Genomic DNA, 25,120 nt, shown 5'->3' with positions numbered 1-25,120 from the left:
TTGCACGCTGAAGGGACGCCGTCAAGCATATCTTATGACGATTGAACAAACTAGCTGTACCGTAAACTGCAACGACCAAATATAAATAAAACGCTGTATCTTACATTGGCGTCCTATTTCTTTGTTTCTTGTATTTCTAATGCATGTATCCAGTGAAGTCTGTATGATTAATAGCCTTGGGCTGACTACCCTATCACCTCCGATAACCGCATGCAGAGATTTCCCCTACATTTTGCACTTCCAGTGGAGATGCCATACGGGAAGCTGTGTAAGGTATTAGTCTGGACTCCGGGAGACCCACATGGACAGGGTCAGGGGCGTAATCATTACACCGTGCCACCGGTAAAGTGGATAATTTCACAGAGAAGGTTACGGATCAAAACGGGAATGGATCGAATCATCTGTTCTAAACAGGGCTGTCATGGATACTATTTTCAATTGACCCGTCTGAACCAGTACGCCTCCTCTCCTAAGCGATGGATACCTCAAGTCTACTAATACCTCGGTGTACTATGGATTCAACATCTCGCCAGGGACATTGTTGTTTGCTGACAGCTTGTCATTTCTAGCTTCTTTGATATTTCAAACGGCAAGCTGTCAAGAAATGACGAAAAGAGAAAAGAAGTCTGGACACTCGTAAGAGGAAAATGGTAACATCTTTCCTACGCGATGTCTTTAATAGGAGGCACGCACCTTGTACAGTACAGACACGGAAGGAAAATTAAGGGTAATGACAGCCGTCAGATGACATCTGATAGATCTCAGAGCCTGTGTCACTTCATGATGACTGGAACATCTCAACATCCCGAACTTTCAGGGAGGGGTCTGGTCTAGGATGACTAGGTCTTGTCCTCATGCTTTCATCAGTTGAACAACGTTCTCTGTGAATAAAACATGTTCATCTACGTTCACACATACTTGTGTAGTATTTCACGCAATGGAAAAATTGGGCTTCTCAACTAGTGAAACAGCCGAATGGAGAAATACACAGTAAAAATGACCTTTCAGTAGTTATTGCATACCAGGTTTTAAGAACAAAATAAGATAATCCGATCATTGAGGACAGATCTGTGATTTATCACAATGTACCTGCAGCTGTAGATTTGATTGACAGGCCTGTTGTCGTGCCCTTGGAAGGTCAACGTCTTGTTGGTCAGCTAGACCTTGACCCCCCTCCCCATTTAGCCTATGGACTACAGCACCATGACATTAGACGATGTCCTTTTTAAGATGTATATTTCGATTTCAATCATAACATGCTGACTACTATCTTCAGCGAGATACCCAGAGACGACAAGAGCAATCGCATTCACTGTTGTCATAAGTGCGGTTCAAACTTTAGATTCGTTTGTTTACTTTTCAAAAGATTATGTACATGTTTGGAGATTTCGAGCCAGATAAAGCTGACGGTAACGTTTTTTAATGGTTCTTGGAAAGTCTAACGGAGTAGGACGTTGATTTGCGAAGTTTTGCGAAGAAAAAAAATAACAATGTTGTACCTGTCGTTAATTTTAGGCTTAATTAGAAAGAAGAATAGCATCACACAATAGAGTTCAGCAAATTCTTCCTTATCACGTCAGCGAACCATGTGCTGAAGAATGCACGGCTTGCTTTATTGGAATTAGAACAAAACCCAACACCTTGTTTGCTTTCGCGGCAGGTGACTACCCCTGGCGGCCACCTTGCAAGTGTACTTTGGTCGACTTTCTCTAAGGAACGTCTCTCGCTGTGTGGACATACAACCACTTAAACCACTTGTCTCTGTTGAAGCTAAATAGACAATAGATTTGTTGTTTATTTGCCACACGATGAAACGTGATCAAGAATGGTTTTAGCTGACCGGAGTGTTTCCGCGCAACAAGATTTAGAACAGCTTGCCCTGCAGTCGTACAAAACTGGCAGCAAGGGTCTCACTGCAACGGTATGCTACAACATCCGACTTATCTAATGTTTGGGAAGAATTTCATCTCACTATATGACTCTTTGTGTCCTCTTATCTCCCTCAATAGCGTGCCAACACAGCTGTGTTATCAACGACGAAGGAAGGTATTGATAAGTAACCGACACGAGCTCCCCCGGCTTTTATTGCTGCAGCGTTTGGCTGCGTTCTTGCCATTCCCGGTGACTTGAAGGGTGCTGTAGGGGGTACATGCTTGCAGGGACCCTTGACTATCGTCTTTATTGAGGCACGCCAGGATTTCCGTGTGAGTTACGTAGTGTGCGCCATCACCATCCATCAGGCTCACTTGGCAGGAGTGGAGGAGTTCACGGGCTTCTGAACTCTGACCCCGTAATCCCAGCGTATTCCATATTATCGTCTGCACAAGGCTCACGCAGTGGAGAATGTTGAAACGTCTGACGCGGTGTTGGCGGGTTTTCTGGGTTCTATCTCCTGTCGTCGCACTGACAGAATCGCCAGCAGCGCGAGTTTCTATCAGCGGTGGACTTGTCCCAGGATTGATTCCCGGTTTTGCTTGAGATACGGTCGCGGTGTTTTCTCAGACGCGCTATAAGTTGCCCGTTTTGCACCGGCACCGGCGGACAGAAACGTTAGACTTTTGCCTGGGTCTTTCACAAGCTGTGAGACGTGACTTCCTCGGCCGCCAGCCAAGACTTGGCCGCCACGGGGACAAGAAACAACAAGCCCGGAGCCAGCCGCGTCTTCGAACGGCACAACAGTTTGTGTATGGCCTGTTTTTATGGCAAACTGAACCAGGCTCAACTGGGAGACTCTGCGATGTCTGTGTACTCATTGTTCGTCTTGATGTCGCTGCTAGGAAAGCCCTTCGGCTACTCACACTTCGACACGGTAAGGGGACTGTCTGAGTGTTTGCTTTTCCATCACCTGCTCTAGCTTCCACGATCCAATAATCCTTAAAGAGGCTTTGTGTCTCCTTGGATTACTTAAGATAACTAGAAGTGCCAATCTTTTCTTCTTGTAAATTTTCACTAACAATGAGGAAACTGGCAATGCCTCTTAGATGAAAGCCAAGAACGGCATCAGCCAAGTAAACCGTATGAATAACGTGCATGTGTTATTTCTGGGTAGGTATGTAGGTAGGTTATTTCTCCGCACATGACGCAATAGTCCAGCGTAGTCTCTCTCAATAGTGGAAACACACATGTGCTAAGCGTTTACTTCGCAACAATGTGCAGTTAAGTACAGTCGCAGTAGTAAAACGATCTATCACACCAGTAAATTTGGATCGGGCCAAGTCTAGAATAGAAGCATCACCTGAGGACGTCGACGACGTTTTCCTTGGTAAAGATAAACACGGTTGCAGACAACGTGTGTAACAGTCCGCCTTTTGAGGAGCGAACCGCGATTGCGCTGTGCCGGGGCCCTTTTTCTAGGCTACTGTAACCGAAGCCTGATCTATGATTCCGTGATAGAAAGCACAGAGGTCCCACACGTGACAGCGAGGAAGCACCGTTTGTTCTACACGTCAGGATGTTTATCTGATACTGCCGTAATGTTTGAACTAACTGGTGCCTATCCCTGATGGTTTAACATTGGTAGCCTCCCCTAGCCCTGAGACAGGAAACGTGGTGTGTACTCTTGGATAATCGCTACCACAGGGAGGTATTATGTAATTTGTGGTAATTTTGATCAGTACCTCGACCTTCACTTGGCTCCAGGCGGCTGCTGCCAGACTATCCCCGGCGCGTATATCTCCTTACTTAATGGCAGGATGTTTTCGTATATTGACAGTTTGACACGCTAATAGGGATAATTAGTCTGCTTTTCTTTGCCATTGTGCGTGGAAATTGGAGAGACAGCTAGTCAGGACGTGAGTTTTAGTTTGAAACAGAGCCAGATGCCTCTTCAGGGCTGTTCTGCCGACGATGGCGTCTTTTTGAGAGACCCGTTGTCGCGACATGTCTTCCCTACTTACCATGTAGCCCCACGCAGCCTCAAGGTTAGCCACGGCATTGGACGGTTATTTCTAAGACTTAAAAGTATTGTTTCCCAAACTGTGTCAGACTTCACGTTACGCCTGACTGGTGCAAACCGACGACAACCTTTTCAAACGTTGGACGCCACGGTAGCCTGTCTCCAAGTATTTTGGAGAAAAAGGTTATCACTTGTTCTGTTGAAACTTGGCGGTAAATGGTGTTGTAATGGGAGGGTTGTGTGATGCCAAAATACAAGGCTAGGGCCAAACCACTGCCCAGGGTAAACAGCAGCGACGCGCGTTAACATTTACTACGCTGTTGTTATACACGCTACGCACGCCTGTCGTGTACTGACGACACGACCAGGGTGACCAGTGACACTGAAGTAACCGTGCGTGTGACTAAAGAACATTCTCAACTTCAGTATGTTCAATATGTCTTATTTGTTTCATCACAATGCAATCTATGATGAGGGAGGTGTTTTGCGTTATGAAGATTGAAGCAATCAGTATTTCAGATTTTTTTTAAAATGGTCAACATGGCGAAAATTAATGTGTTGTCGTGCACTTGGTTGAAATCTCTTATCTCTGTTTCGCGACATATTTATGTCAACAATGAAAGTAAGGACAACGTCCTTAGCTAACCGACCAAGAATACAAATGATATTTTGCTGAATCAAATGGGACGTTTTTGGGTAGAGTTGAACTTTGCTGGTTCGACATTTCTCTTTCCTCACGGGTGTCAAAACGCTATGAAAGATTGATTAGTTATTCTGACATCCGAATAATCACGCTTTGATACGCGAGGTAAGATTAGTTTTCTGGGAATCTTAAAGTGTTTACATGCGGTGTTGTATTGACAGACTACACGGCGGACTGACGGGGAACATGTGTCAGAAATGTGGCACGACGCTTTGTCGAGAAAGTAAAGGAGTAGGAGGGAGACAGGCCCCGTGCCGTGTGGGTCAGTGCACTGCCACTAGGGTATGTCATACCCTCGCACGACCGCGCTTCCCAGCCAAGTTTGTCTAGCATCGTGCATTGAACCGACACAGAGAAACGTCGTCATAGCTTTGTTCACACATTTCCGCGTAATTTACAGTGTTTGGAGAGAAAGCACATCCACCTTGAAGGAATTTTGTTTCTTGGCGTGGGAGAGTTCTACAAGTGCGGGGTAGGGCGGGGAGAGATGATGTATCAAGAGTGAGAAAGGGGAGAGGGGGCATCAACACGTTTTGGCACGCGTGCCTACCTGAAATCTGAGGAGGATTAAGCAATAATTCACTCTAATTGTTAAGGAAGAAACAATGTATGGTGTAGGCAACGCGATCGCTAGGGTGTGATCCCTGTAATCCATCCTAAAGACGGATCAACGAATGTTGGAGGTTACAATCAGATAACTAGAAGAGAAGTTATCAATTTCTCAGTGCGATTTAACCCTGGATAAATGTGTGTTGATGTAAACGGCAGGCTGGGAGATGATGAAGAACTGATGACTGTCAGGTGTACTTACCATGACGACCTTGACCTCAATATCCTGCCTTCTGTCAAACAAGTTAAACATTGCTGTCATAACAGCTAGCGCCAATTTTTATTTGTGCAGTAACCATCATATTTCGAATGTCACATAGACTACGTAAGGTGCCCCATATAATGGATACAGTACTATATGGAGATGGATCTAACCAAGCTGGTGCCAAATGGGCCAACAGTGCCAACTCTGAGCAGATGGTGGGAGGAACTGAAGTGAATTTGTAGAGGAATGTTCCTGACTGCCCCTGTCTGAGACTTTTTTGTGAAAGCTCTGGGCACGTTAGGGCGACCCAACAGATGTGTTCACGCGGAGTTGCACGTTGAGTTGGTATGACTCTAGCACTGGGACCTCCTGAGCCATAGCTCCTCCCAAGTTGATCTGTACGTCACAGACACCAAGAGCTCGACTTACCACCTCTTGTCTGGGGATCGACCATTTGTATCTAGCTGGTTGGCTGAACTTTCGGTTAGCCTGGTACTGACGATATCCCTGCACGGATGTCTCACTCTATTGTTTTTGCATCTGTAATAGTTTTTAAACAAACGATCGTAATAGGGGTTAAACCCCAGATATGACGAAGGCAGAGTGTAGCTGCGATACTAGAAGTAGGAGAGAGGAAACGCACTTGCAGCATGGCAGCGCTACTAGTACTAGGAGGGCTTGGCCAGAAATATTACCTCCCTTTCTTCTCCTTTGTATTTCAATATGGGCGTAGCCTATATAGCCTCTAATTATAGATGCGTATTGTGGGTTGGGAGAGGTTTTAGCTATCCAAAAAAGGGTTGATGTAGCAATTCATTCAACTGCTTGTTGCATTTGAGTGCATCAAAGATTTCCCCAGTGTTCTGTTAGAGTTCAAGAACTTCTTCAGTCTGTTAGCTATTTAAGGAGGAGGGGGTGGTGGAGAAAAACGCACTTAGTGATTCAGCAGCAGTAAAGTACTCCATGTCAGACCTGCCCGGGTAGGCTGCGCTTTTCCAGGCCTAGCCAGGTGGCGCGGGTCTTTGAGTGTTAACTGACGATTGATTTATAGCAAAAGGTTCACGGTGCAGCCCGAAATAGTCCAAATTTACAGTCTGTGAAATCAAGTCCAGCGCTAAAAGCATGCTGATGTAGTCTGCCAGCGTCTGGCAGCCAGGGGATAAATCTCCCTGTGCAAAGCTAGGTTTAGTGTCGAAAATCAACCTTGAAATGGGGGAGGGGGGTGACGTGGGGGTGGCAGAAAATTGGTCTGCTCGCAACGTATACGTACACACTGTCAAATGTTCTGATATTAGAAAGCACTATCCCTTCTTCTACAGTGGTTCTATGGTAGACATCCAGGTTTAAGTAACTAGAGGTTAACTTTCGCTTTTTACCCTCCGGCCCAAGGTCAGTCGTTAAGACAACAAAAACTGAAAACTTCTGAGGAACAGTGTTCCATATTGAACTACAAAACACTGGCAGCGAAAGTTATAACTCTTGCCAATAAGCTTCCACTGGTCGTGACACAAGAAAAAAAGCAGCGTACAGCACATGTAGGTTTACAGTACCGGGAAATCCTCCCGCTTCCTTAGATGACAAGTACATTGTACAGTTACGGCTTATAAAGGACGGCAAACCTTTCCAATAGCGTGCAAGTCAAGATTCGAACACCTTCAATGCATCCGCTAAACAATAGGCAAACTTAGAACACACACAGATGATCTCTTGTACATGTCACTACGCCTCTGTGAATCCACATTCTGCGCTTTCTGCCCCCCTCGGTGTGCCTACACAAACACATACTGCACGTGTTTGGTATTGTCCGTGGTCTTCATACCGACTTGTCCTTCACCCAGAATGAGCCGCATGACGGGCAACAAGTCATGGTCATCTCCTTCATTACCTGCATACCGCGGTTTGGCTCACGCTCAAACCTCCCACTTGTTTACTCTACAAGATACCATAGCCAGCCCATCCGATTCGCTTTATAGGTCCACATACAGGGACACATGAACAAGTGGACCTTCGACTCGATGCAGGAGGTTATCACAACCATCTTGACACAAGACACTTTTTGACCTTTTCAGATTTGACACAAGACACTTTTTGACCTTTTCAGATTGCGATGTATGATAGCTGATACCAACGGGGTCAATGTAATTTCGCAACAACATAAAAACAACAACAAGAAATTCTCTCCAAATGACAATGAACTTGAAAAACAGACGGGGTTAATTTTCCTTTGTAAAGGGCCTAAAGACGACAGTACAAGACAAAGAGGCTAGGTTTCATAGTGTGTAAAGAAGTTGACATGTTGAATCGCGATGAAGTCCTTGTTGAAGGTTTTTCGACTGTACAGGGGTGATGGTTTGTTTGATCACTACTTAAACCTTCTTATCTCCAGACAGGTGCACAGGCCCTGTGTAGGTTTGTGTATGGAGGTGTCCGGCCGTGTTGTCTCCACGGGCACCGTGAGCTCTAACCTTCCGCACAATCCCGCCTACTACCTTACCTTGGAAATGGCGCGTCCGTGGCAGACATCTCTCCTTATTGACAAAACATTAGGCTAACAGGTACGCGCTATCGGTGTACACAGATCCTTAACGGGCGTATTTCCTGTCGAGCATGTTTTGGGGGCAACAGAACTTGATTCACTCCCTTGTGAATGGATTCGTTCAACTCCTGAAAATACAATTTCATGAATTAATATTCTTTTTAGATACAATTGTTATGTAGATTTGAATGATTTCAGATCACGAATCAAACTGCAGTGTTTGTTGGTATCAAGGACCTCGCAGACTGGTTCCAAATTCGTTCTTATTCGTTGTGCTACATCTTCAAACAAACATAACTTGCTATTATTAAACTACACCTGTCGGCACGGGGGGGGGGGGGTTCCAGGAAAATTTAGCTCCGGTAAACTATTCCTAAATATGACATACATCGTCTGTCTCTCACTCTCAGGGGACAGAGCGCAAGTGGTCCTCACAACAGTGAATCCATCCATTGATATACGTCCAATGACGCCTTTTCCAACTTCTACCCAAAAAGATTACTTCGTTTCAGATCTGCCGTCTACTTTAACGGACAGCAGCGCTCACAGTCATGAGTGACTGACAACTCCGACTCTGTGTTGGTTTAAGAAGCGTCGTTCACACACATAGTTGATCCCTTACCGCCGCACAGCCGTTCTCGGTCTGTCTAAATTTGACAAGACTCACGATTTAAATCAAGATATTATGTGATACACATTTCAAAGTAATGTACAGTCTATGTAGGAGGACTGTAAGAGTGATTGGGTGTTCCTTTCAAAGCCAAACCGCGGAGACCAGGATTTTCTCAGTAAACCGTGTGAGTGTTAGGTACGACACCATTGTTCTCAAATCCGCCAAATACAAGTTGACAATGGCCTTGATGAAGGCAAGTCTGAAAAGACAGGATGTCGACTCAACGGCTATTGAATAGAAAGAAACGAAATGTGCAAGGCAAATTACATTTCAGTACAGACTACCTCAATGACAAACACATTGAGAACCCTGTTATTTGTACTTTGACGTATAGCTTTTAAAGACGTTCACATTTCTTCCCCCACAAGTCTGTTGTAACTTTTGATAAACAAATAGACCAATTTCTCAATAGTATAAACTATGATAGCAAGGAAAATAAAGACAAAGCGATTTTTCTGACAAATGCCGTTCCCACTGTGAAAGAAACGTGTACAGTAGCATCTCATGCCAAATACCGGTTTCAGCTTCCTCTGACAAAACGCAGCAATGGCGGACCCTGGCTCTCGTCACCTTCAATCTCCCATCTCCATTGCTTTAGATAAATATTTACGTCTTGATGCACTCCTTCTTTCCGTACGTTGGGGGGTCTATGTATGTAGTGGATCAACTTACGGCTACACATGTTACTTTTCCTTGTTTGGAGTGAATAGGTTTTTCTATGGCAGAAGAGATTAATCTTTAGCTTTGTTGATTTCTTTAATGTTTGAAACTTCTTTTACCTGGAGGTAACAGCTGAGATAATCTTAGTTGATGCTGTCGTGAGACAATTTCACAGCTGTACAGATCTGTTAGTGTAGGTCTGTAAAGTCAAGGTTCCTGCCACGGCGGAGACTACAAAACAACGCTAAGAAATGGGCGAAGTGATTCTGTGCGACTTGCTGCCATCATTCAAGTCGGCAGCACAGTTTATCTCCCCCACTCCTCCGCGCTGTCCCCTGCGAACATGTGGCTCTCATCTCCCGAACCTACCGTAGTCCGGTCCAAGTCTTCTGAAGGCTACTACTGGCTACATAGCCGTCGTCCCATTGGCGGCATGCTTAGCTGTCAGACAGTCCTTGTCCACTGCAAAAACAAGACGCCAAGGACCCAGTCTCAATATGTACTTAAGAAAAAGCAACAAAACTTTACGGATCGAAGCGAGGAGGAGTGTTGTGAGGATGAGGTACATAGACGACCAGACATCAAGTTTAAAGATTTTATTGTAGAACGGCTGTACAGTGTATCTCCTGTGCCAGCACGATAAAAATTGCCTATAACTTCATTTCAACAGAATGCAGGTGTAAACATAAGAGAAAAAAACGACGAAAGATGCAGAACAGTAGAACAAGAGACGCACTTCATTCTGCTTTTTGTTACCTTCGCCTAGAAGGTTATGTTTTCGTCAGCGTTCGTGTGTGTGCCCTTCCGTCTGTCGACACGATAACTGAAAAATACTTGGATGGAGTGTCTTGATACTTGCTATGTGGGTAGGTCTTCTTGAAACATCCAAATAGTTAGATTTTTGGCCCTCTAGCGGCTTGCTATGGTACTGCAGCGGAACTGCAGGTTTTAATATCTCGTGTTCTGGACATGCTATGGTCATGATTAATTAGTGGCAGATAGCTCTTGTTTCAAAATAGTCTGCCCAACATACCCCCTCCCCTCTCTGTTATGCCATCTCTTGAAACGTACATGTGGAAGCTATCTTCATGTGTTGCATCAGTCGGCGGCTAAGGTTGCTGAAACTATCGATTTCGCCGCCTTTTCACGCTCTAGAAATCGCACCCGACCAGCTGAAACCGTGTATATTGAAACGGAATGTTCCTCGATGAAAGACGCGCTTCAAGTGCCTGTAGACCTCTGGGCTCCTCTTGTATCGTGATAAGGGTGAGTGGTAGATAGAGATGAAGAACTTAGTGGACCAGGAGACGTGAGAACCACTTGACCGAACCCTTAGGTGCAGAAAGCAACAGAATGGAGGTGTCCCAGTTCTTGTACCATGTGCCCTGGTCACATTCGAGTACGCCAAGGAGACTTTGTTACTTCAACAGCGTTTTTTTGCCTGATGGTTGAAGCAAGATGGATGAAATTATGGAATTGATCATGCATGACTTTTAGGATTTTTCGTGTTAGCAGGCCACCTGTCCTTGATATAATGAACAAATGATAGCTTCCTTCCTTCCTTCCTTCCTTCCTTCCTTCCTTCCTTCCTTCCTTCCTTCCTTCCTTCCTTCCTTCCTTCCTTCCTTCCTTCCTTCCTTCCTTCCTTCCTTCCTTCCTTCCCTCCTTCCCTCCTTCCCTCCTTCCCTCCTTCCCTCCTTCCCTCCTTCCCTCCTTCCCTCCTTCCCTCCTTCCCTCCTTCCCTCCTTCCCTCCTTCCCTCCTTCCCTCCTTCCCTCCTTCCCTCCTTCCCTCCTTCCCTCCTTCCCTCCTTCCCTCCTTCCCTCCTTCCCTCCTTCCCTCCTTCCCTCCTTCCCTCCTTCCCTCCTTCCCTCCTTCCCTCCTTCCCTCCTTCCTTCCTTCCTTCCTTCCTTCCTTCCTTCCTTCCTTCCTTCCTTCCTTCCTTCCTTCCTTCCTTCCTTCCTTCCTTCCTTCCTTCCTTCCTTCCTTCCTTCCTTCCTTCCTTCCTTCATGAGGTCTAAAATGAATTCATGCATCCAAGACTTCCTTCAAAGGGGGCCTAAAGTACACTTCGTGGACTCTCTCGAACGCAAGAGAGACCGTGTCATGGAATGGCACGTGTGGTTACATCTTACAAGGCAACGGCAAGCATTGAGGAAAATTGACCGCACAGGCCCAGCCGGTCCACCAGGACAGAGCGTTCAACAACAGCATCAACGGCATGTTTACAGTCAGGCCTCAGGCGCGCTGACCTGAACTCACCTCCCATAGCTGACCTTTCCTGCCGGTGCTTTACAGTCATTTGGGACACGGTAATTAAGGAAGACGCTACTGGTTTCTTTATCTGCCATCTCAAATGTTTGTTTTGACTGAGTCCTGTCCTTTGCCATTTGCTATTTTCATCTCGTAGTTCGACGCTGGTGGAGACCTTCTCGTGGTTTCGCTTGACCGTCATCTGGATTTTCTAACTTTCTTATCTGAGATACTGTTCTCTCGTGTCCATGTAGGAAAATCTTCTCATAGCTTTAGAAAAGTAACGACTCTGGTTACCGCCTCCCTCTGGTCCCTCGAACATGTCCAATAACGTTTTCAGTCCAAAACCTACAGTCCCATGGTCACACATGGGTTCGCCCTTTAATAGCCTACGGCTAGTTGGGCAACCCTGGCATTTACATGCTGAACCAATAAATAAATAAACCATTTTTAGCTGTGTTTTAATTCTTCTGCTCTCTCCTCGAAGGCATACTCTTCCCCCCTCTCCTCGGTTGATCCCCTTCTCGAGCTCTAGCAGCCCTTTCATAGACGGAGTAGTTGGAACATTTTTGTGCTTAGACAAACATTCTGTCACTATATGATGTATACAACATCTTTAGTACAAGTGGCCATGTCATATTCCTATATAATCTGGCGTGTTTGCTGTGACATCATGGAGGAACTTTTTTGATTTGATTTCCTGGCAGGAGGGAGTATGCTATCGAAACGGTGCTTATTTTGTGCAAACGTCTATATTTATTGAATAATGGTTGAATGTAATTGTAATGCGTAGTTGTATCTTGGTGTCATCGGTGTCACACGCACTTCCAAGATATTGAGACCAGGACCGCCTACGATGGTTCCAGCTAAAGCGTTGTTATCCTTACTAAGTTCACGGTCATGTGTGGGAGAGAACCTTCACACCGCAGGAGACCCACAGTCGATCATGCACCCGCTTATCAGCTACAGGTCGTTCATCATCAGGGCTCGACAGGCTGGGTATTAAACACCGTGACTTGTCGCGGATGTCGTCAGCGGTCTTTTGGCTACTAGCTCCCAAATATGCTAATATTCATTGAAAACAGAACTCTACTGTACAAATGCCATACAGCTTGATTACCTTACCTTGGCAACGAGAAGTTAAGATTGTCAGTCAGGCATTTTTTTTGGATACCATGTCCTGATTCTGTACTAACCCTGACCCCACTGAGGAAAAAGTCATTATTTCTGGTGGACAGACAAGGGCCAAGCTGTCAGTCATCGTTGTAAAACTGGAACAGAATCGAAAGCACATTACGCACCTATTTGTTATTTCACGCTATCAGAGACACAATGCAGTATCTCCGATGATCCATGACCATCATGACGTAAACATGATTAGACATGGACGACAGATTACACAAACAGTGATTTTGAGAAATGCCCGAGTGAATAAACATATCTCCATGTTCTCTTCCCGCAGAGATCAAGGTTAGACAGACACTTGGCGGGAGTCGGCAGCACAGAGGACCTCATCAGGCTGTACTACCCGCAGGAATGGAGGAAAATCATGTGCCACATGCGGGGAGGGGGGGAGAGGTACCTGACCGACTATCAGTCCGACTACAGCGAGGACGGGTCCGGCATGGGGCGGTCCGCGGCGGCTGCCACCATGGACCTTATGGGCATTGTGAATAGTGAGTATTGGGGCGATGTGTGATCAAAAGCTCTGTATAAAAATGTGCAGTATTGCTTGTCACCACCCTACTGTGAATCAAAGATTTAAACACCTTTACGGATAATGGTCTCCCACCCCAAGTTAAACAGACCTCTGCAATCATTGGCGGTTTGTGTCTGGTTAAAGACTGGATGATAAAATCAACGAATCTTCATCGACGTACGTACATACAAATAGCTTTCATCATCACCACCCTACTGTGTAGAGTACATAATACCAGCTGGAGACCGTGAACATGCAACCGCCGGCACACGGTACCATCTATATATGGTTCTCTGATTCCCTTCCAGAAAACCGCTGAATACCTTCAACTGGAGTGCATATCTGAGAAAAATCTGTCAGCACTAAATCAGGTGATTATGTCACCTATTTTTCCACGAACTGCTTTAAACAAAGTTTGACCGGGCGAAGCTTAAGAAAACCACAGCCCGACTACATTTCCTAGTAAAACACATTGCCCAGCCAGCTCAGGAATAAAAAGACATTCCGTTTGTTTTCTCTTTCGGGTGGTCCTTTTAAGCTTTATAGAAGATTTCAAGTGAACCGTATTTTGAAGTTGTCGGGTTTTGGAGCACTCATCGTTGGTTGATAGACGTCTGGGGCTGTGTGGGTCAGCGCGAGGTGTGTGAACATGCATCGTGTGAGGCGTTCGCACGACAGCTCTGGGGACTTGTCTCGTTTCACGAGGTAGGGGGCATGGCACAAACGGGTAACGGTCGCCAAAACAGGATTAGGGTAAAAGCCCGACTCCGCTGTGTCTGGGCACGTCGCCCGGACCTTGTTGCCAGTTGTGCGGGCCAGAGAACGGGCCTTAGGCTGGGACCAGTACAGAATTCACGTGTTCTTATGCCATGTTAGGCCGGATTAAAGAATGTAGTTGCGGTGAGAACTGGACCACCACCAACATCGTATCTGTTTACTGGGAAAGTACCTGATCAAAAGCACACACTAAGATCACCCTTCTGTCATGATATAGGAGATCATGGGCATGATGAAAAACAATTCAGTACATACCATCAGCGACTTTTCCGTCAAGTAGTCGTTGACGACAGAAATGAGATAATGCCTATTCAGCTAACGTTACTAGTAACAGGTCATGTAATTTAGCTTTCTGAATCGCACGACTATTGTGACGAAGTGCTGTGTTTTTCACTACATTAATTTGTTTCACGTAAGTATTTTCATTACAGTGGTAGTAAAAGGTGTGAGTGGGTGAGTAAAAGGTTCAGGGTAAGAATAGCGCAGTTGTACAAGTCAGCATAAGCAACGTTACTCCTGAGTCACAACTTTTAAGTTGAAAAATGACTTCCCTGTAGAGGAAGTAGTTCTTCCGCGATGCTTTTACCGTTTAGTCCGAGGTAAGATCGCGGATGAGTCTGGCATTACCTCACGACTAATGAGGGCGGTGTTAAAACAGTGATTACATGGTTACCATGGTGATGCCAGCATGGCGTCGATCGTCCTTCAAGAAGAGGTTGCCATTTTAAGTCCCACACCATGATACTGTACTTAGAGAGTCTAGGAAGATGGGAAACGTTCATTTTCAGACCCGCACAGGCAATACTTAGCTCTACGTTGATGAAAGTTAGACATCCAGGTAGTAAGATACGCCAAAAATAATTACTCAAGCAACTGGATAAAATTTTGAAACAGTCAGACGTTTCAGACAGCATCCACTGTCTTTCGTCAGTGACTAACGATAGGACTGAGAACACCAGGTTTTATACTTAGCTCTCTTAACGTCCAGTTTTCTAGCCTGGAATCAAACCTATTATATATAGCTCCCGAGTCTCATCTCCGCAAATATAAAGGAGACTCGGCCTCGGGAGCTATCGCAGGTTTGGATACCAGGCTACCAGTTCAGTTTTCTTGAGATTATTTTCTGTGAGTATCGCACTATTTCGCTAATAGTTTAGAAGGAGTCAATGACTCCGCACTACCAACCATTGTGCAAATGAAATTAGGCAAAAACCATTCTCAACCCTTCCGAGGAATGGCCGTTGTTGATGGCAATGTAAGCCAACCTTGATTTGATGTAATCAGGCCATGTCAATAAGGTTGTGTTTACAATGAAAACGAGACGTTGTGCCAGGACACGAGTCACTTCCTGATGTTATCTGTATGAACCGTGCCAATACCACCGGTAACATGCAGGATAACATTACTGTGCGGCATGTTTCTGCCAGCCATTGTTGTGAACTTCAACATGCCGACGTAATCCTATAATGCACTGTCGCGTTCGATGCCAAGATCTCCGGGCTAACATGCCACGGAATCGTCTGGATGCAACCGACAAAAGCGTCCCTTTTGGCAACCTGGCTACGACCGAGAAAGGGGAGACCGAGAGAGTCCAGTGGTAGTCAGTGAACAGCTACAATGAATCAACATGTATTCCTGAACCCGTCATACTCACCATGTGAACGACTGGCATATCGTTAATGTCATAGCATGCTATGAGCTAACACTATCTGTTTTCACTTTGGAAAGTTTTTTTTGTATTGATAATCTGAAGACTTTGCCATCCATTCGTCTCACTTTCAACGAGCAACATACAACACCAACATCGACAACAACCGCGTTGCCAGCTGGCCCTTCGCGCTAGGAATGGTCTCCCTGCTGTTCGATCGAGACACTAGGCTTGGCACGCATATCGTGTTGGCGACAGTCAGACGACTTCCGCTTATTCTGGTTAATGTAAGACACAAACTTTAAGAGCCAAAAGTTTTCCAACAAAAAGGACTTAAGATTTGCAGTCCCTCGTCTCAAGAGTGAGCGAAACAACCCGTTAGTTCTACTGGCCGTTCTATGGCAGTCGTACTGAGATCACCTGGGGTCCCGAATGGAATCTCTTAGTAAACGTCAAAAGCATGGTCACCTTAAGCTTTTCCTGTCGCATCCATAGTTTCAAAGAAAGTATTCGCTCCACAACAAACAAATATTTTAAAAAGGCAAGCAAGATATGAATGCGACTGCCTTCAGTCAACGTGATGCGTACGTCATTTAAGGCATTTTTTCACAGACGTCATTTTGGTCGGCGACGCAAACCAACCCCTGTAACAGTACAAAACATTTAGTACGATTTTAATCCCCCACAGAGACCTTGGCTGCCTTCAAGGTTAGTCTATCACGTTTAGCGTCCTTGTAGTTCTGGGTTGCTTGTTTTGTAAAGCCATCCAATTTCAGCACGTTGTTCAAACATATGGCCAGGAGAACTACGAACACGTTGTATGGGGTCTTGTATTCTAAGATGCCGAAACTGTGGGGTTTCTTCCTCTAGTCACGTCTGATGGCCCGGGCCCGCTCGCAGTCTCTACTTGTCTCTTAAACGGAAAGGTTCGTGTTAGCGAAGGGAGTGTGTGAAAAGGCAGCCGTTCGGCAGACCTCTGACATTTTATACCCACGGACGTGTCGTAAACAGGGACTGGAGAGCTCCGTCTTAATTCCTGTAGTAACAAACAAGCTTCGGGGCGACGTGACCTCGCTTAATCCGAGTTTTAAATATGGCGGACCTAGTCGGCAGATACAATGACAGGGACAGCCAACAATAACAGTGTGTCTGAACTGTTTCCAAAACGTGGGATTATAGCAGAGGTTACGTGTAATTCCGTGGGATAGGGGAGAGGGCTAGAGGGGTCTCCCGTCTGATACTTCACACATTGCGCGCGGCTGGAGGGCATGTCAGGATGACGTAGGAATAAACACGTAACGTTACAGAATGACACAGAAAGCTAGTTGCCCCCTCCTCACGTGCTCATGTTCAGGTCTCACAACGGTTCCTCACCGTTGGAGCCTTTTATAAAAGAAACAAGACTTTAAACGCAATGTCTGTTAGTGTCAAGGAACTAACGAACTTCCTACAAGTGGTTTGGTCTAGCCTCCTTCGCAGACTTCAAGGAGCGCCGGCGTTTATTTCCGCGGCCCAGGCGGAAACTGTCTCCCCGGCATAGAAAACTTGGCCCATGTTGAAAATCGCGAATCAGCGCTCCCCTAAAAGATAAACCCCGGCGCTCCTAGACGTCTGCGAAGAAGGCTAAACCCAACCACTTGTATGAAATTCTTAGTGGGGTCTGTATGTGAGGATATATAGCTCATAACGTTTTTATGTTTCCATTCTATTGCTCCTAATCCCCTATTGATGTGGAAGATGTGATAGTGACCATGACCCAGTTAAAGAATTGTGTATTGTTTTAAGAGGTCGATGAGGAGTGGGAGAAGGCGTTCTGTAAGCCCCGAGAGACGCCTGTGGACGCCGCCACGGAGCTCCAGGCGCCGACTGACGTCACCTACCGGCCCAGCTGCGTCTCCGTCTTCCGCTGCGGAGGCTGCTGCAACGACGAGATGTACGAGTGCGTCGCCTCGGAAAAGAACATGGTCTCTAAAACGGTGAGGAATTCTATAGATATTTTCTTGACCCTGCATGAAAGAAAGAAAGTGATCTCGAAAAAGGCAGCTTAGCTAACTGAAAAGCTATTCTTCCACTGGTCGTGACAGAGAAGACAGACGCTATGTACAGTATAGTATTCACAGGTTCATTGTACAGGGGAAATTCCCCGGGCCTGTACTCTCTATTCGACAAGTACAATGAACAGTGGACCACAGTTTTACGTCCCGCCCTAATATCGGGTGAGGGACACAGCCGGGATTCGAACTCTCAACCTCTTGGTCTAGATGCAGAGTCGTTACTACACTATGTTACATCACCTTTCTCTAAAGTAATATTGCATATAAGAAACGTTCCACGAAAATAGATTATCCAAATAATTGAATTGTTCTTGACTTTTTTTCAGATATTTGAAGTGGGCCTGCGCGGCCCAAACCCGGTGACGAAGCCATTTGAGAACCACACCCGCTGCGAGTGCCGCGCTAAGATGGGCGCCAGTGCGTCCTTCCTCTACCAACGGGGAAACTACAAAAGAGCCGTGTCAGCTCACGTCAACACCAGGTAATGCTACGGTCACATTTCCGAACCGGCGCCCGGCCGGGCAGTTTGCGGGGACGAATATAAAAGACACGAAACGTTAAAAAATAGAGAATAATTTGCGAATATTTCTTAATATGCACTTTTGTTTTTCGTTCCCGCAAACAGCCCGTTCGGGAAACGGTTTGGAATTGAGTCCCTATTGAATCATAAATTAAAGACGAAGATAAAGAAACTCTGAGAAACAATTGCAACTTATTGAGAATGGCCAGTGTGATAAAACGCAACATTAACCAACGAATCCGGCAAATAGAGGTCAATAGAATTCAGGTCTTTGCATACAAAAAGGACAAAGATTAAAACTGACCTAAGTTGGAAATTCAAAGTAACGTCTGCTTAAGATCAGTTAATGTAACCTATAGAGAAGCATAAATATCGATGAAATGAAGAAACTTAAAGCAACGGTCTAATTGAACAATCTATGCTTAACATATGCTAACTGTCCCTACAGATGTTATGCACCGAACAAAACATGTGGGCCGTACGAAAAATGGGACGACAGAGACTGCGCATGCGTCAGCGCCTTAACGGTAATAGGTGACGACGATCACTGCGGACCTCTGAAAGAATGGAGGGAAGACGAGTGCGCATGCGTCTGCAAGAGGCCGTGCCCCAGGCGGTTCATTGAGGATCTGCAGACGTGTGAGTGCAGATGTCCGCCCTACTACCAGACCCGGTGTCAGAGAATCGGCCAGAGACTGCACTGGGGCACATGCAAGTACGTGGTGATAATCTCCAAGCAGATGCATGGCTTTGGCCTATTTCTGCTGATCTTATATAAATGAGAAATGAGCTTCCCTCTCCCAGTAACGCAAGTACATGTAGAAACTTCAGATATATAGGTAGACAGTTGTTAGATACCTTATTATGTTATTGTGTCTGTATGTTACCTTTGCAATTAGCCTACGGACATGAATGTACAAATAAAGAAATCATTATGTAATATGATAGAGTCGTATACGAGTGAGTTAATGCGTCATGTAGAACAATTCGTCAGCAAGTACTTTGAAGTTTCTGACTGTTTGTGACGTTTCATTTCAGGTGCGTTCCGAAGATCTGCCATTACGTCATGGCATGCCCGAGGGGGACTGTTTACAGCGAGGATGTTTGCGCATGCGTGATGCTTGCGGGTGGATGATTTGATAGAGGGCGGATCGATAGAGACCCTAAAACAAAACAAAACAAACAAAAATACTCTGACTGATGGAAAACACCTCCGCCGATGTCCTTACAAATCTGTGATGTTGTTAAAAGACAATCTTCATACTTGCCTTCCAATGCAATAGATAAGAAAAGTGGGTCATCCAAGTGACTACATATGTTCCGAAAAAGTAGCCCCCAGAGGACACAGCAACGTTGAAGTTGCGATGTGCTTTACATTAGAAAAGGTCATGGGACGTTAGATGGACTTTTTGCAAACATTGCTGGCATCTAGCATGTCGTTCTCTTACAGTCCGCTAGGAGTCCTCAACAGCACCATCTCTGAATGAGGCACCACTACTTGGCAGACTGCACACCAATTTCCTGTTTTGTAATACGAAGGAAATATGTACTTTTTGCGTATGGAGTACTTTACTTCCAACAGTGTGTCATCCGTAAATGGTGACAGAGTAATACAGATGTACAGAAGAAATTCATTTCTGGTTTACTAGTCTGGGCTATACATCCTTACGAACTGGTGAGAGCTTACAATGCATATAATTGTGTGTCTAGTCTAGCACAGCTTACATAAGATTGCTTAGCTCGAATGGCATTTCTTACATGTGTTCAACAAAAAGAAAATTTACAGTTGTTTTTATCGACATATGTTCTTACTTTCTTGGCACCTCTGCGTTGTGTATAAATAATTCCACGTGTCAGAGGGCCTTTTAAAACATTATTTACTTAGTGGGATATTGCTGTAAAGACATAGTATGATATGTAATGTTACGCTTTATTGTGCGGTATAGTGTAAGATTTAATGTGTATCTTTAATGTGTAAACAAGATCAGTACGTTTGGCTTGAGTGGGAGTATTGTCGACCGAGGGACAAATTTTAAGAAGAATTTGATTATTCTTCAAAATCACCGCATTGTGAATATTTCTATCCACAACTTTGGTTTCTCAAAGATCTGTCAGTATAAAGATTTTTGAGTTTGTCGACTTTCACAGTTGTTCATGTGATCATGTGTTTAACTCTATGACTGGCTCTTGACGTATGCAATATATTATCTATATTTTGGTTTGTTGAGAGATGAATTGTCTTTCCTGAAAAGGAACACAAACAACTAGAGTTCCGCGACGTCATACCTTCGCGAACTGATGTTAACTGACGTATTACGAGTTGTCCTCATTGCTTATGCAAAGAAGGTGCATAGATTGTACATGAATTGTATCAGGTGATCATCTTCTCCACCCTAATATCACAACTTGTTCAAAGTATGAAAGTCTTATCTACGCCAAGGGGTCTATTGTAGCATTCCCCCATCAATTATGTAAATTATGACTTAATTTGCACGATTGATGTCTAATGATGGTCACCTTAACTTAACTATAAAATGCTGCAATTATGGAATTCCCGTCATATACCGTCTATGTAACTGTGTTATTTTCTTGATTATGCAAATTATGTAAAATTTGCATAATCCATATCTGTCATTTGGTGTTCAGTTACATATGCAAATTAGAATCTGATTTTCAGAATTGCCATCCAATTATGTCAATCATCACTTATAAGCTACCTGTATACCAAAAATCACTAGAACCCATTCTTGAGTTACCCTCTTTGAAAGATTTTAACAAAAACGAAGTAGTTCCAGAACAGGCTACTGTGGCTCTTAAACCTATAACGTTACTGCTAGTTTCAATATCTACTCCGTGCTTCATAAGTAATAGTACATTCTTAAGTTAGTGCGCCAACAACAAGCATGTAGGAAATCGAACAGGTGGCAGCGTGAAGAGACCTATAGTCGGTAGGAAAAGCAGCTAGTAAAGCAATGTTATCAATAAACAAGATGCTCACCGACAACAAAAGGACGGGTCAGGTCACTGTTTGTTTTGTATGCCCGGTAAATCACCGCATGGTGTAATACACCAGGTTTGGACTGAAGAGTACAAGCTTCATATCCGGACAGATTTATTTGATCCACTCACACGCGGGAAGGTCCCCTACTATTTTTGATTAAGTATGGTGGGTTCTATTACGTGCTGGAGGTGTGGCTCTCCTCAAACACGAGACATCCATTTAACGTCCTATCCGAGGGACGTCCCTAACCGAAGCTAGGTAGTCATTTTCACCTGAGTGAAGTGAGCCAATTGGTGTTAAGTACCTTTCCCAAGGGCATGCGTACAACGTCAACAGGATAAGTCAGGGGACCCGGATTCGAACCCAGTACCTCTGGTTTCTGGGCCAAACATCCTGCCACTACGCCACCGCGACGCCACTGTGGCTGCCCTATAGAACATTTTATCCCTCTACATTTGTGGCTGCCCTATAGAACATTTTATCCCTGTACATTTGTCATTGTGTCTGCCATTCTGAGATAGAATAATGACCTCCGTGAAGGTTTTTTATGCAAAGTGAGGTGTCGTACTGACCTTGGCAGGTTTTGAAGGGAAGCCACGAACGGAGGTTATTGGTATGTGGGTGAAATTGAGATCTCTCCAACATGTATCTTTTCTGTTGAAACAGAAAATTGTACTTGTACAATGTGTATCTGTTTAATCAAAATATGATGTTGAAAATACCAGTGCCGGGGATCCATGCCAATTTCATATCGTTAAACAGTATTTTTGGATCACTTCGGCCGAAAGTTAGAAAAAAAAAATCCTCTCCTACGCACCCTGATTTTTTTCAGTACCGTAACCGCAAACATAGAATTAATCTTCCTGGGCCTAGGTACGCAGTAACGTTACGTCTTACACTATATATATGCGGCTTTTTGGCAGGCACACAAAAGAACTACTAGTGTGTGTGCAACGACCCCGAGCGTTTTCTGAGAAACTGCAACTGACTCGTAAAGTTCGCGGAACTGGGAATCAATCATACTATCAAACAATGGGGCGAACACTGACATATCAACTCAATAGGCTGTAAATATGTACTCAACGATAGCTTTTCCACGAAACCCCCCCAGACATATTTCATCACTGTTCTTAGACTCAAAGTCTTGTTTTATCAGTAGTGATACGGAATGTAAGAACAAGACATCTGGCCGATACAGCAATCTGTGCAATAGCCTTGAATGAATGGATAGGGGGAGGCGCCCGTCAATCACATGCCCAGAAAACAAATGTAACTCTGAGGTATTTCTTTCAATAATCTTAAAGGACTATTGAGGTGGAATAAAAACGAGTTTTGAAGACAGCAGGTGATGTAGCAATCATGACAATTCCAATCTTATATATAGTCATAATCAGCATTTTATTTTCCATATAAGTGTATTATATCGAACTGTGGAAAAGTGCGTTGCACACACTCGCATGATATCCCTACCGCCACAGTGCAGATGGTAACCCACTGGTGGGCTAACTCCGCTGGCATATCATGCAATCTATGGTGTCAGGTTCTGCTATTCCGGCTACCTGCGTAGTCTGGTAGAAACTTCCGATATAAAAGAAAAGCCTTCCTCCTGTATTTTGGCAAAATACCGTGTTAACTTGGCCCCCATTATTCATGAGTTCTAGGTACGGGTTTGTCTACCAGAGAACAGTTGTCAGCACTCCGGGCCTCAGGCAAATATTGAACGATGGCGCACGCGATCAGTGTTAACAATTACACCCCCGGTCCACTGGAGGCCGAGACCGTGCTGCGACCGCAGAGCGACCAAAGATGTGACCGCCGAGTGCCCGTAGATGTGACAGAACGCTCAACGAATCTCATACACAAAAGAACAACTTGTTTTTGCGTTTTGATCGCTTTAATTTGTTGTCTTTTAAATCATACTTTTACATCTTGCATCGTGTTCCAGTTACGAAATCAAGGGGCCCCTAAAGTCACTTCTGGTCGCTGTACGGTCGCTCAGCGATTGCCGTCTAGTGGAAAGGGGGGGGGGATTCTACCTCCGTACACACGGCTTCAGAAATCTAGGATTCTCTGACAATACGGTAGACTTCATGTAATCTACATTTTCTCCTATATGCAACGAGAACAGCACCTCTTATACTAGTATTGGATCTTAGTGTACAATATACGAGAATGCTTGATACCGATATCATGGGACGTTAACAGCAAATTATCAAGAAAATATCGCTGTATGAGAGACAAATGGCGGAAGAATACAGCAATATTTACACACAGTTTTCTCCGATCGCGATATCGCTAGTTACAGTAGGTGCTAATTACCCTCAGGCTACTATGACATTGTGTATGAACTGACACTAAAACGTGCACGTGCGTGGCGCCGTGCGTCACTATTTTTGTCCCATAATCCATGTAAACACTGCTTATAGAACTCTCACGGCTGTCTGTCATATTCAGATTAATCTCCAATCTGACCTTCCGGGGGGTAAAACCGTAACTGCCAACCATGGTAAGGTGTGTTGTACCAAGGAGGTTATATAACCTTGGTTGTAGGTAGGGAAGTATGACAAATCTTTCCCGGCAGTTAGTAACTTACCATTTCGCCTCCGGAAGACAGATATGCTTAAGAGATTAATTGAGACTGCTCGGGCACAGGGAGAGTCAGAAACACCATTTGTGAAAAGAAGTTTGCTTCCCTATAGCTATGTCCAGTGTCAGCAGATGTTAGGGACTGTCATAATAGCCAGATGGCTAGAAAACTTTACAATTGTCCACCCAACATCTGCTTGGAGATTGCCATCCTTCTCCATTTCACATTTCAATGGCGGAATTTCTGACAAATATCTTACAGACCCTGTACGAAGTCAAGCGCACTTAACGTACTTAATGCCTGTAGGGGTAAGCCTTAAGATATGTCTTAAGAGCCTCGGGTAGAGAAAGATCGTCCACCTGACCTTTCTGAGTGTGTGCATGAATTGCACGACGGCACAGATGCTTTAAGTCGCACACTTTGCTCTTCAGCGGCCGCGCAACTTTGAGCGGGAACTGCGCCCCACAGGGCTCCACCCAGCTGTGTTTTCCCGTGTCCCGAGATCTAGAAGACTCTGCCATGTAGAAGTCCAGGAGTTTCACCACGCAGTCGAACTGCGGACAGTTACACGAATTTTCGATGGAGTCCAGACGAAAGGTCCCGTGTTCTGTGTAGACGATGCGAGCGTTGACCACACGTCGTGCTGTTTTCAGACTCAGGCTGAACAGGTGCCCGGGGTCCGCGCTATCCCTGACCAAGAATGTTCCCTCCTCTTTCCCGTTCAGAAGCGCTGCGGCCTCATGCCTGCTAACGGACGCCCAGTACCATCCACTAACCTCCAACATGCTCAGAGTTCCTTTCAGTATATGGAAGTCCGAGTTTCTCTCTCTCAAACCCACGGCTTCCCCTTCAGCCATCGCCAAAGCTTCCGCCTCACTGTGTTCCAGCCAGTCTCGCTGTGAGCTTTCTTAGCGTTGAACGCCTCGTAGCTATCATGACAGCTCTCCCCAAAACATCGTTGTCGGCTGATCAGATACCATGTCCTTAGTGTGACACGATTCTACAGTCTTAGACCCTATCCCTACACGGTTCTGGGGAAAGGAGAACAGTACTGGTATTATGTACGCCTTTCACGTTGTCTTTCTGGGAAAGTCGGACGTAATCCCGACCATTTACGCAGAAGAAGCGCGCTAGTTGTTCTTAGTTGGGGGGTCAGAGGGGATTACGATCTTAGTGTGTTAGATGAAGACATATCAGTAAGAGGGATTGAAAAAAATAAGGCATTTCCAGAAGTTGAGAAAAAAAGGTGACAAGAAAAGGGATCCGAAAGACATCATAAGAAAGTCACTTTGCATTCGTGT

At 45.0% G+C, this 25,120-nt stretch overlaps 2 protein-coding genes across 2 annotated transcripts; one reads left to right on the top strand and one right to left on the bottom strand.

Annotated features, from left to right (window-relative positions):
• The first annotated feature begins 1,682 nt into the window (after window positions 1-1,682).
• On the top strand, window positions 1,683-20,376 carry LOC136436572 (vascular endothelial growth factor C-like). Its single transcript, XM_066430636.1, has 6 exons — window positions 1,683-2,809; window positions 12,996-13,209; window positions 17,443-17,633; window positions 18,038-18,192; window positions 18,680-18,946; window positions 19,270-20,376. Exons 1-6 carry the CDS (start codon window positions 2,687-2,689, stop codon window positions 19,364-19,366), a joined length of 1,047 nt encoding a protein of 348 aa, XP_066286733.1. The 5' UTR covers window positions 1,683-2,686; the 3' UTR covers window positions 19,367-20,376.
• Window positions 20,377-23,369: 2,993 nt separating this feature from the next.
• On the bottom strand, window positions 23,370-24,860 carry LOC136437488 (suppressor of cytokine signaling 3-like). Its single transcript, XM_066432108.1, has one exon. The coding sequence runs from the start codon at window positions 24,674-24,676 to the stop codon at window positions 24,113-24,115; it is 564 nt and encodes a 187-aa protein (XP_066288205.1). The 5' UTR covers window positions 24,677-24,860; the 3' UTR covers window positions 23,370-24,112.
• Window positions 24,861-25,120: the final 260 nt, after the last annotated feature.

The sequence above is a fragment of the Branchiostoma lanceolatum genome, chromosome 6 (assembly GCF_035083965.1).
Source record: "Branchiostoma lanceolatum isolate klBraLanc5 chromosome 6, klBraLanc5.hap2, whole genome shotgun sequence".
Lineage (NCBI taxonomy): Eukaryota > Metazoa > Chordata > Leptocardii > Amphioxiformes > Branchiostomatidae > Branchiostoma > Branchiostoma lanceolatum.
The sequence above is the reverse complement of the archived record's forward strand: the minus strand, read 5'-3'. Positions and strand labels throughout refer to the sequence as shown.

Bases quoted from the DNA above. Each gene is read 5' to 3' on its own strand.
- LOC136437488 (XM_066432108.1), bottom strand. From the start codon at position 24,676: ATGGCTGAAGGGGAAGCCGTGGGTTTGAGAGAGAGAAACTCGGACTTC.
- LOC136436572 (XM_066430636.1), top strand. From the start codon at position 2,687: ATGGCCTGTTTTTATGGCAAACTGAACCAGGCTCAACTGGGAGACTCT. The intron at 2,810-12,995 runs GTAAGGGGACTG...CTCTTCCCGCAG, and splicing joins GCTACTCACACTTCGACACG to AGATCAAGGTTAGACAGACA. The intron at 17,634-18,037 runs GTGAGGAATTCT...ACTTTTTTTCAG, and splicing joins AGAACATGGTCTCTAAAACG to ATATTTGAAGTGGGCCTGCG.